This window comes from Biomphalaria glabrata, chromosome 9 (assembly GCF_947242115.1).
Source record: "Biomphalaria glabrata chromosome 9, xgBioGlab47.1, whole genome shotgun sequence".
Classification (NCBI taxonomy): domain Eukaryota; kingdom Metazoa; phylum Mollusca; class Gastropoda; family Planorbidae; genus Biomphalaria; species Biomphalaria glabrata.
In genome coordinates this window covers 24403596-24416352 of record NC_074719.1, presented here as the reverse complement: position 1 = coordinate 24416352, position 12757 = coordinate 24403596, and the positions used below count along the sequence as shown (strand labels likewise).

Genomic DNA, 12757 nt, shown 5'->3' with positions numbered 1-12757 from the left:
TTAATTATTATTGTTAATTGCTTTGTTTATTTCCACTGTAATTAGATATACAGTTTTTAAAAAAAGCGAAAAAGAATAAGATTTTTTTAAAGCTTTCAAACATCAGTAGATTCTGTGTAGGCTTCAAAAAAAAGCTGGATGAAGCTTGGAAGAAAAAAAATCATTTTGGAGAAAAATTATCCAGTTAATTCTGAAATAAATGGGTCGCAGTGGCTGAGTGGTTAAGCGTTTGGCTTCCGAACCTGGGGTCCTGGGTTCAAATCTCGATGATGGCTGGAATTTTGAATTTCGGGACTTTAGTTGGGAAAAAAAGTAAAGGCGGCTAGTCGTTGTGCTGGCCACATGACACTCTGCTCGTAAACCGTTGGCCAAAGAAAATGATGACATCATCTGCCCTTAAGGTCTGAAAGGGGAACTTTTAATGTCGAAATAACGAATGATATGCCACCCTCAGGATTAAAAAACATAATCATCATTTTAGCAGCTAAGTAAACATGCTGCAACTAAGAAATTATCCTAACAAGTAACTGATCACCAACCAAGAGAAAACACACGTCATATGTGTGCTCATTAAAGCAAGGTTTTGACAACACAGGATCTAACCATCAAAACAGAGGCGCAGTTAACAAGAGTCGTATAGAGTGCAGTTTCGCTCATTTTTTCCCGTTAACAGGATATGTCGCAATTCATGTACAATTCATGACTGACTGAAACGGTTAAAACAAGTTAGGATTACACCAATGACCTTCCATAACTGACGTACAACTAATCAACACTCTTCACTAGCCCATGAGTACATTTAAATGGACGTATATGCTATAATACAACTATATTAGGCCTATAGGAAAACCAATGACTTGGAAGAGTTAAAGTCATCGATTAACATGCATGACTAGATTGACCTTGGAGCACACGTTGGACGTAGTCATCCTTTTTTTTTTTTTTTTTAAGTAACGTCTGTAAGATGACATTTATAAGATCTATAACTATTACCTAAACTATTATTCTATTTGTTATTTACCTTGGGGCACACCTATTGAGCATGACAAGCTTTAGTTTAAATAAATCATCTTATTAATAGATAAATTTTATTTATTTCTTACTCTGAAAAATTATAAGTCAAAATTAGAGTTTTCCCAACTAGTATTTTTTTCCCAATAGTAAGATATATAATTTAAATTATTCAACATTTAATGACTCAAATTGTGTTGTTTCACCAACTTCTCAAATAGACCTTCTAGTCACTATATCCTTCAGCATAAATTGTTGTTCACATTTCAATCTACGTCATACTAAAAATGTTTTCGAATAGGATGTAACATTTCTGAAGGACGCTTGAAACAAATGAAACAGCAGACCAACAAGAAATAGTACTTTGGAGGAGACTGACGCCAGTTAAAAGCAATTGTACTTAACTTTTCTGTTGCTATGTTAAGGCATGACGTGTATCAGTGAAATCCTCTATCATATAATCATTTCTTTGCTGGTGTCAAAGTTGATCTGATTTTATTACAAAGCTTATATCTGCTCATTTCGTCTGTCTGTCTGTCACAAATGTTGAGCAAGTTATATCTTCCTCTCCTCTTTCTCGGATCAAGTGGAAACTTTGCACATGTATTCATAGTCACTAAGAAAGCATGAATCAATTAAAACATTCATTAAATTTAAATCAGCAACATCTACATCAGTCACACGTAATCTCTTGCAACTTGTCGGCCGTATTCATTTCCAATACGCGGGCCAATTTACAGCAACCCCCTCCCCCCAAAAAAAACAAACAAAAAAACAACTTTGGTCCAGTGAAAACGATCCTATACTTCTCATTATGCCTGTTGGACACGAGTTTCAAATGACGGATAGCATTGAGTCAAAGGCCGGATGTGGCTCGCAATCCATAGTCTTGGAATCTATTATCTGAATTATGAAACACTTTCCCTGTGAAATTAAAACAAATTTGCTTTTCTTTCCTTAACCTGACCCTTATTCGAAAACATTCATATATAGTCTTTCCCAGCCATCATATTAAGTCAGTCTGTTAAGTTGTAGGCTACTAATCATTCTCATTGTTTTCTTGGACAATACAAAGAAATAGACTTTTCTAATCATCAAGCTTTAAACCAAATACGTGTAAGTTGGAAAGAACAAAACCATGTTGCTATGTTTAAAATGAGTTTGCTATTTTCATCTATGTCCATGTTTTTGAGTCATGTGACATGTTTATCTGTGTTTTTGAAATGATGTTTTTAGTAGTAGCGTGAATGTCCTGCATCCTATGTTCTTCTGGGCGTGGAAAGGTAATTAAAAGTCACACCAGATCACTATATATGTTGGCTGTCACAGCTCATTACGCATTCTCTTTAAGCTGTCTTAAAGGTAGATATTGTACAGTTTTGCTTTCTATCTTTCTGTCTATCTATCTATCTATCTATCTATCTATCTATCTATCTATCTATCTATCTATCTATTTATCTATCTATCTATCTATCTATCTATCTATCTATCTATCTATCTATCTATCTATCTATCTATCTATCTATCTGTCAGTCTGTCTATCTATCTATCTATCTATCTATCTATCTATCTATCTATCTATCTATCTATCTATCTATCTGTCTATCTATCTATCTATCTTTCAATGAAAGTTTTTACATTTACAGTAGAGAGTGAGTGAGGGAGCAGAGGACATGTCCATAGAAATAAATGTAGGCTATAGGTAGAAACAAAAATCCTGGTTAAGCGTGGTTATAAATCAGAGTATTTAACATTGTAATGATAGGAAGCATAAATTGTATTTATAATAATAATAATAACAATAATAATAAGGCTTGTCTTCGATTCCAAAGATTAATGAAGAATGTAGTATTTCCCGTGGCTACGCAGCCATATCTGTGCCCTACATATTTTGCTACACCCAGGGCAAGCATAACCATTGTCCGCCGGTGGTTGATTTAGATTTTCTTTTCGCCGTCTGCGTCTGTTCGCGGCAGCGGATTTCCTTTTGGTCTTAATTGTTTATCCTGCGGCCTTTGTGAGTGACCTCTAGCTGTCTCGTTTTGAGGCCGCATGCAACCAATCTATGTCAGCTAAGACAAGTTGGCGCCTAAGCTGGTCTATAAAGCGTTTCCGTGGAGCACATCTGTTACGTCGACCACCTTTTAGCTCACCAAAAAAAGACTGCTTTTGGCATACGTTCGTCCCCCATACGGGATACATGCCCTGCCCAGCGTAACAGTCGGACCATAAGAAGTCCCTCTATACTGTCCATGCCGGCGTTCGCAAGGACATCGCTGTTTGTAGTGCGGTCTTGCCACCGTATGTCCATGATGGAGCGCAAGCATCTTTGGTGAAAGCGCTAAATTAGTCTTAGTTGCTTTCTGTATAGTGTCCATGTCTCAGATCCATATAAAAGGGTTGAGAGAATCACCGCCTTGTAGACATTGATTTTCGTAGGCAAGCGGAACGATTTATTCCGCCAAACTCTGGCCTGAAAGCGTTTAAAAGCAGTATAGTAACTATAGTCTGAGACTTAAAAGACGGCTCGAAAAAGTTACTGAACACTAATTTATTAAACTCTTGAAAGAATAAGCCATAGTCTTATATATACTGAATCTAGACTGGACATGGAGATTTTTAAATCTATAAAATATGTAAAATGTTTTTAAAAAGTTGAAACAAGTCGTTCTTTTGTAAAATAGTTATAAGAAGTAAAGAATTTTTTTCAAACTCTAACCTAAGTAACATAACTTAATTTTTTAAATCTAGATCTAGTAATTGAACATAATTATTATTTTGCAATCTTTAGAAATCTAGAAAGATCTAGGTAATCAATCTATTGAAATGTACACAAGATGATGTTGGGACACGGTTACTGTGTGGTCAACCGTGACACATGGTCAAGAGTTGGGTATCGAGAGTTAGGGGACTTGGGGGAAGTGAGGAGTGTGTAAACAAGAGAGAGAGAGAGAGAGAGAGAGGAAGTCAGCGAGTGAAGTAGGAGATCTGTATATAACGTTGCCACAATGCCATGTATATATGTTATGTTGAAATGTTACACAATTAAAAAGGCACTTTAAACGTAAAAAGACTTGTTTCTTCACAGATGATTAAAATCAATAGACATGAATTATTTCGAGCTAGGATTTTGAAAGATTATCTCAATGGAAACTAACAGGAAATGGCTTTGTTTCATATATTAGCGTGAATATATAGTTATGTTATTCATAGCCCATTCTAAAGAAAATCTGAGAAATGATTTTGCATTATTTCTAAACTTTGAAAATTAAAGATCATTACATTTCTAAGACAGAAAAGATTGATTGGGGCGACTTCCCTTAGAGTTTGAAAAAGAGTTACGTACATACAAATCTATATTTAAAGGTATGTGAATTGATCAATCGTTGATAATTTTTTTTTCCGGTTTCCAGTCTAGATATAATATTGTTGCAACTCTCGGTTAGGCACTCAACGAAAAGGCATGCAACTCAACACAGTTTAACAGGAAATAAATAGTTGTGTTTATTCACTAGGGTAAACACATACCCTCCTTCAGCTTCCTCAGAGTCTTACTATTAAGTATACCAGTCCTTTGCTACTTAACCCGAATGTGGACCAATGAGAGCCTTCCCCGCTTCGCTCCAGGTCCCTACAACAACCTTCAGGCAGCACAAAAGCTGGCCTCTTAGTTTCCCAAACATTCAGACTCTTCACAATCCCTGATGCACTGTTCTTCTCTCTATTCTAGTGCGTTCAACAGTGCGCTAGTGCGCATCTCAAGCACTGGTGCAAGGCAGGGTTACAACAATATATAAATCTATGGAATAGGTCTACATGCGGAAATACCCGAAGACGCTTAGTCTGTTCAAGATATATATTTTCTAGATATCTCGCCAAATTAAAATTATTATTTTTTTTTATACTTAAAAAAAACAACCAACTATTACGTTCATTGTGGGCTTTGTGGTTAAATAGTTAGTAATTCTTTTCTCAAAGATATACATCAACTGTCTAATTTCTAGGAAAATCGTTAGAGTACTTTTCGAGATACGACGCCAGATTTTCCCACCAGGAGGTTTTTTGGTGTTATTTGCCGATGATGTGCTACGTAGGCCTACCTGAATAAAAGACTTGTAATAGCAAAGCTTATATTAGTGAAACCAACGCAAATCATTGTAACATCTTTCAATCCTACACGGTTTATTTCTCTTTTCTATACAAGCACAATTTATTATTTGTTTTTTACTTTAATTCAACTATGACCTCTACATCATCTGCCCTATAGACCACAAGGTCTGAAAGGGGAACTTTGCGTTACTTTTTTAACTATGAATAATTGTGGACAATTATCCAAGAGTGGGATGTAGGAAAAAACCTTGCGACCTATAGGGCAGGTGAAGGCCTAAAGGTCATATGTTTAATAAATCGCCGAAAATTAACGAGGGTGTCATGTGGCAGCACATGCAGCAGCACAACAACCTTAGGCCTTTGCTTTCCTCGAAGTTGAGTGGACTCAGGGGCCTCCCTAAAAAATATCTCTAAATTCAAAAATCAAATTTTTACGACATTTGAAACCTAGACCATTCGGATCGAAGGATAACTTTACCGCTTAGCCACCAAGACATCTTATTATAAAGGGCATCTATTATATAAATAAATAATAATAAATATAGATAATATATTAATTCAAAAATTACATTTTGATATTAAAATAACACTATTGTAAATTATTTCTTCTTACCGACCTATATAGAAATACTAGTTTTGAAATAAATAAAATATACATGAATTATTTTGTGATCTTTTTTTTTCTGCAGACGAAAGTATTGATATGTGCATCAGTCGTATTGTCTTCTTTGTTCTGGCTGTTGCAAGGGGGTCACTTGCTGGCTACCTCAATGACTATGACCAGCCTTTCGTCTTCAGCTGTCAAGAAAATCAAATTATCAGCTACATTTCCAGTGTTCATGATAACCACTATGAAGACAGACGCTGGGAAGTTCACTGCCGGACTGCAGGGCCTACATCAAACTGCATTAACTCAGGTAAAGCTAAAGCATTAATTGTGATCGAATAACTTCACAATAACGTTGTACAAATGCTCCGTCATAATGAGCTACCAAAATTCAACCTTATCAAAAACTTTTAAGACATCAAAAGATTGTCTTATTTGATATTTTGTTGAACCATTTCAAAAGATATTTTGGCCATATCTAATGAACATTACCTGTGTTTTAGTCTTTAATTTGATTGTCTCACTGTAGTGCGCGAAGTTTTCTGGATGTTCTTTAATATGGATACTAAAATACTATAGTAACTTCTGAATCTCCAAATTGTTAGCATCAAATAAGTAAATGGCTCATACCCTCGTGAGGTATAAATTGAATGGCAAAAAAAAAAAAAAAAAAAAAAACACTAATACAAGCGTTAACTCTTTCTCTCCTAATCGACGATAACATCGTTGATTTTGACCTCATTAAAATAAATTAATGTTTAGTTTTATAAACTTGACTTTGTGTTATATAAAAAGAGCATGCATTCCCCTTAAATTCTAGACCAAATAAAACATTTTTGTGATTACAAACAACAAAGCTATTGAAGCCCAATCATAACAGAGTAGTAAAATAGTAATGAGCAAAATGAAGAACTCCTTCAAAAAGTGGAAAAATAATTACGGGGAGAAAGAGTTAAAAGTTTGCGATTAGAACAGCCTGAGAAGGTTTCATTTTTACAAAGTTTCTATCCATCTCACTCTGTCTGGCCAACAGTCTGTAGCACGTTGTTTCTCTGACACTCCATCTCACTCTGTCTGGCCAACAGTCTGTAGCACGTTGTTTCTCTGACACTCCATCTCACTCTGTCTGGCCAACAGTCTGTAGCACGTTGTTTCTCTGACACTCCATCTCACTCTGTCTGGCCAACAGTCTGTAGCACGTTGTTTCTCTGACACTCCATCTCACTCTGTCTGGCCAACAGTCTGTAGCACGTTGTTTCTCTGACACTCCATCTCACTCTGTCTGGCCAACAGTCTGTAGCACGTTGTTTCTCTGACACTCCATCTCACTCTGTCTGACCAACAGTCTGTAGCACGTTGTTTCTCTGACACTCCATCTCACTCTGTCTGGCCAACAGTCTGTAGCACGTTGTTTCTCTGACACTCCATCTCACTCTGTCTGGCCAACAGTCTGTAGCACTTTGTTTCTCTGACACTCCATCTCACTCTGTCTGGCCAACAGTCTGTAGCACGTTGTTTCTCTGACACTCCATCTCACTCTGTCTGGCCAACAGTCTGTAGCACGTTGTTTCTCTGACACTCCATCTCACTCTGTCTGGCCAACAGTCTGTAGCACTTTGTTTCTCTGACACTCCATCTCACTCTGTCTGGCCAACAGTCTGTAGCACTTTGTTTCTCTGACACTCCATCTCACTCTGTCTGGCCAACAGTCTGTAGCACTTTGTTTCTCTGACACTCCATCTCACTCTGTCTGGCCAACAGTCTGTAGCACGTTGTTTCTCTGACACTCCATCTCACTCTGTCTGGCCAACAGTCTGTAGCACTTTGTTTCTCTGACACTCCATCTCACTCTGTCTGGCCAACAGTCTGTAGCACTTTGTTTCTCTGACACTCCATCTCACTCTGTCTGGCCAACAGTCTGTAGCACTTTGTTTCTCTGACACTCCATCTCACTCTGTCTGGCCAACAGTCTGTAGCACATTGTTTCTCTGACACTCCATCTCACTCTGTCTGGCCAACAGTCTGTAGCACTTTGTTTCTCTGACACTCCATCTCACTCTGTCTGGCCAACAGTCTGTAGCACTTTGTTTCTCTGACACTCCATCTCACTCTGTCTGGCCAACAGTCTGTAGCACGTTGTTTCTCTGACACTCCATCTCAGATCAAGCGGAAGTTTGGCACTATTATTTCTTTCACTTAACAACACAAGAATCATTAAAACAAAATTAGTTAATTTACTATCGATCATAAATTATTTTGTTTGGTATTGTTAGACACCTAGTTTATAGTATTAGTTATTTAGCGACGCACCATAGAAGACGTATATTGAACGGGACTAGTGACGCTTGAGATATTTTGGGTTAGAGACTGGAAAATCAGTTAGCAATAGGATTCTCTTGGGTAAAGACGTGTTTTATTTGACAGAGACTCTGACTGTGGTCTTTTATTGGATTAAACTTATTATTCATTGTTCATTAGTGTTGACCACATCTTTTCACTTGTTAAATCGATGTGTGTTGATTATGTGCTGTCGTTCAACTACATTGAATACACCCGAACAAGAAACCCAAACGCTTGCTGAGTAATTGATTGAAATCTAACAATCAACTACAGTTGACTTCAGTACATAATTAAACATACATCACAGTATCTCAAAAAGGGAAAGAAATTGTACCTGACTAAAGTGGTGGCATTAGCTGAGCTAGTCCCATTTATAGAGTCTTAGTGAACACAAACATGAAATAGAAACAATAGATAACATAAATATACAATCTTCCATGTTCATAGACAATTCGCTAGTAGAGTGGTTAACGCGTTGGCTTGAGAAGCCTGAGAAGGCTTTAGCCCACAAATTCGAATTCATTTCCTTTTTTAAAAAGTGATCACCTAAATCACATTCTTTTCCCCGTATACCTTTCCAACGAGACCAGACAAGTGATAGGATCGTAGCGTAGTGACTAGACCAGACAAGTGATAGGATCACAGCGTAGTGACTAGACCAGACAAGTGATAGGATCATAGCGTAGTGACTAGACCAGACAAGTGACAGGATCATAGCGTATTGAGAAAGCTAAAAGCACAAATTGCGCTAAAAAAGACTATTGGTAACAAAATATTAGTAACTACAGATTTATTATAAATTTAAAGACACGACTGATCCATAGAAGCTTTTTTATTATATATATATATATATATATATATATATATATATATATATATATATATATATATATATATATATATATTGTATTTTGATTGTTGAGTCACCTTGAATTTTCTCTAGATTACTTCCCTCCCCCCCATGACTTAAAACTATCATACATTTTAATCTTACAATCAGCAATATAGAAGCTTTTTTATTATATATATATATATATATATATATATATATATATATATATATATATATATATATATATATATATATTGTATTTTGATTGTTGACAGTCACCGTGAATTTTCTCTAGATTACTTCCCCCCCCCCCATGACTTAAAACTATCATACATTTTAATCTTAAAATCACGCAATATATATATATATATATATATATATAATATATATATATGTAAATGGAACTAAGCGTGTATTAAAAGTATACTTTCTTAGAAATATTTGATACGTCTACCTACAGATTTTAAAATGTGCTCCTATTTTCCCCAGGCTACGTGAATAACTTCGATAGCCCGATGGTCTTCATTTGTCCTGGAAACGGAGTTCTGACCGGCATTGAAAGTTATCACGATAACCATTATGAAGATCGTAGGTTCGCGTTCAAGTGTTGCGATGTGAATGGAAAGATCCCTAGTAATTGCCGAACCACTAATAACATGAATAATTGGGATGGTAAGCTGACTATGCTAGTCCCAGAGAATCAAGCAATCACTGGAGTTTTTAGCCATCATAGCAACCACTACGAGGACAGGCTATTTAGTTTTAGACTTTGTACATTGTAGTTACATCCAGACAACACATTGATTGGTCTCACTCAAAGCTGTTGTCCCACAATGTCACTCGTACCTCTTCCCAGGATGAACTTTTTAATAAATATATCTCGTCTACTTTTTGTATTTATGACTATGTTTTTTTTTTTTTTTTTTTAAGAAGAGGGCCGGGGAAAAAATTACATACATCAGATGTTGCCATCAGTTAATTCATCACTTTGTATGTAGAAAATCAAAGAATGTTCACGCTAAGATTATTGTTTTGAAAACGACAATATTTCTCGCATATTTGGTGATAAGGATCGCGGGCAATCATGCTATACATATAGATTTAGAATGGAGGATTTGATTGTCGCCCGTTGATTTGTTCCCAGGCTTTAGAGGGCCTATATTGTTTATTTCGCCATGGAATCCTTCATTTTTTCCAAAATTGGACCAGCCCGTAAATTTGAGTATCACTTCACAGTCCCCCCCCCCCCCCCAACAACTCTTCTCCATGACCTGACAAATAGGGTCGACACTTATTTACACTTTATGATATTTGATAGGCTCTATTTCTTTTTGGCCAGAGACCCCCCTTTTTTAGGCTACATTCTGAAAATTTTCACATATAATACTTTGGCTGTACCTTCAACCCCTTCTTTTAGGCCAGTATATTCTAGTTTTTGCTACGTTTAATGTTTAACTGGAAAGCCGACTTTAAATCGCTATCTCTTCTGGCTTGATTTGATTTCCGAAACATTGACTGCATACAGTCTTAACCAAAAATAAAACAAGAATACAAAGAGAGTTTGTGTTATCGGATCTGCCTATTTGCAAGGAATATTCAAGACATTTTGGTTGTCAAAAGTAATAATGTTTCAAGATTCATTTGCGGTTGTAAAAAAATGAAAATTCTTTTTTTTTCTGTTTTAAATGTTTTGGATGTTCCTTCAAAGTTAAAGATAATTAATTTCCTTGTCCAAACCTCCCGCTGGACGACGGAGGATGGCAGCGAGCAGCGTATGAACCCGGCTTCATCGAGATAATCAGTGCAGCACGCTAACCACACGACCAGGCATTGCTGTTAACTTAATAACAAACTGGTTATGAACTAATAGCTTATTATTGATAAAGAGATATATTACACTTTACGGCATGACATCTACCGGATATGTACAATATGTCAGACGAGCGATTTTAGATCATCTTTCAGCATTGATTTAATTGTAGGCCTAATCAAAAAATAAAAAAGAAGAAAAGAACAGATATCGTGCTTGTACTTCAATGTATTTAAATGGAACTAGAATGAGAATGTAGATCTAACTTAACTAAACTTCTGATTTAGCACTCTTAAGATCTAGATCTAAAATATAAATTAGGAATAATTTAGATGTAATTTAGATTAGATTTATGAAAAAAAAAACAACTATATAATCTATCAATAGACTGAATGCAACATTGAATTTAAAAATAGTAGATTATTTTTAGTATATCATATCATAACATTGCAATATTGATCTAGACGTTTAGAAATCGAAACTCTACACTTTAAGTCTAGAAAATGAAATTCTATATCTTGGTCTAGTCTATATCATTCTAAACAAGACCTAGAAATTCTAGATCTAGAATCCCACAATGATTTTAATTAGAAAATAAATCTTGATCTAGTTAAAAATCTAGATATACTGTAAAAAAAATCTAAATCTAGTTTTAAAAAATATAGATAAGATCTAAATCTAGCTATCATGCCTTTTTTTAAATACGAGTCGGAGGCGTGGTGGGTGAGCGGTACAGCGCTTGGCTTCTGAACTGGAGTCCCGGGTTCGAATCCTGGGATTTTTAATTTCGGGATCTTTGGGCGCCTCTGAGTCCACCCAGTTCTAATGAGTACCTAACATTAGTTAGGGAAAAAGTAAAAGCAGTTGGTCGTTGTGCTGGCCACACAACACCCTCGTTAACCATAGGTCACATAATTAGATGACTTTTGCATCATCTGCCCTATAGACCGCAAGGGTCTGAAAGGGGAACTTTACTTTTTTTTTTTTAAATACGAGTCAGATAACGAGCTTTAACTGAACATAACTATACCGAGTTGTTTAAGCATTTCATTTAAAGAATTCATTCCATATGACGTCTAAGGAAAAAAATCCAGTACGTCACACTAACAAATGTCGTCATCAATACGAGCAAGTTTTCGAGGGTTAAAAAGACATTGGTGCACAGATTGTTTTTTAAGCATTACATTTAAAGAATTCATTCATATGAGCAAGTTTTCGAGGGTTCAAAGACATTGGTGCACAGATTGTTTTTTAAGCATTACATTTAAAGAATTCATTCATATGACGTCAAATGAAGAACATTCCATTACGTCACACTGGGCTAGTACCCCCCCCCCCCCCAAAAAAAAATGTCTTTATTATACGAGATATTTAACAAGGGTTCACACATTGGTGCACTGAGTTCAAATAGAATTCATTTAAAAAGAATTAAAGCCGCATTTTTTGTGCTTTTTTGTCAGTCAGTATGTCTGTTCGTCATGTTAATATAAAACAAAACAACTAAAAGTTAATGAAAATTTAATTAACCTTTAATTTTCCTTCTGAAACATCGCAATAGTTTTAAGTATGTATATAGTTTGTTCTGGATGTTTGTATATAAAGTGAGAGAAAAAGTGAATTTCAGATAAATCTAATACCGTTAATTAAATTTTTTGGATGGTCTCGTATGAAAATTAGATGTACCACAGCCTTGTGGAGAGATTTTCATACCATGCTTTGGTGTTTGAAAGTTGTTTTCCTTAAAAAATGAAACATAATATTAACAATAATTATATTTTGTAACGTTTTAGCTAGAAAATTAAATGTAGTGTAAGAGAGAAGTAGTGATGGGAACTAAACTAACTTTTAAAAGTTAAACTAAAACTAGTTATCAACTAAAATAAAGTAGTTAAACTATTAGTTTATCATGAATTTCAAAATATAGTTAAACTAAACTAAAGAAAATTAATTAAACTATAACAAACTTTTTTTTTTTTGGGGGGGGGGGTTGACCTAGAAATATTTATCCATAATAAAATCAGTACTAAGTAATATAAGTTACTTACAT

At 35.5% G+C, this 12757-nt stretch overlaps 1 protein-coding gene across 2 annotated transcripts; it reads left to right on the top strand.

The window, feature by feature from the left end:
• Window positions 1-2257: 2257 nt before the first annotated feature.
• On the top strand, window positions 2258-9787 carry LOC106072766 (dermatopontin-like). Of its 2 annotated transcripts, none has more exons than XM_013233210.2 (3): window positions 2258-2294; window positions 5811-6038; window positions 9390-9787. In XM_013233210.2, the coding sequence occupies exons 1-3, from the start codon at window positions 2273-2275 to the stop codon at window positions 9680-9682; spliced, it is 543 nt and encodes a 180-aa protein (XP_013088664.2). In that variant the 5' UTR covers window positions 2258-2272; the 3' UTR covers window positions 9683-9787. The 2 variants fall into 2 exon arrangements, with proteins under 2 accessions (XP_013088664.2, XP_013088662.2); XM_013233208.2 differs by having other exon boundaries at window positions 2272-2373.
• The last annotated feature ends 2970 nt before the right edge of the window (window positions 9788-12757 follow it).

Coding starts and splice junctions, on each gene's coding strand:
- LOC106072766 (XM_013233208.2), top strand. CDS start 2,325: ATGTTGGCTGTCACAGCTCATTACGCATTCTCTTTAAGCTGTCTTAAA. Junction 2,374..5,810: donor CTCTTTAAGCTGTCTTAAAG/GTAGATATTGTA, acceptor TTTTTTCTGCAG/ACGAAAGTATTGATATGTGC. Junction 6,039..9,389: donor ATCAAACTGCATTAACTCAG/GTAAAGCTAAAG, acceptor TATTTTCCCCAG/GCTACGTGAATAACTTCGAT.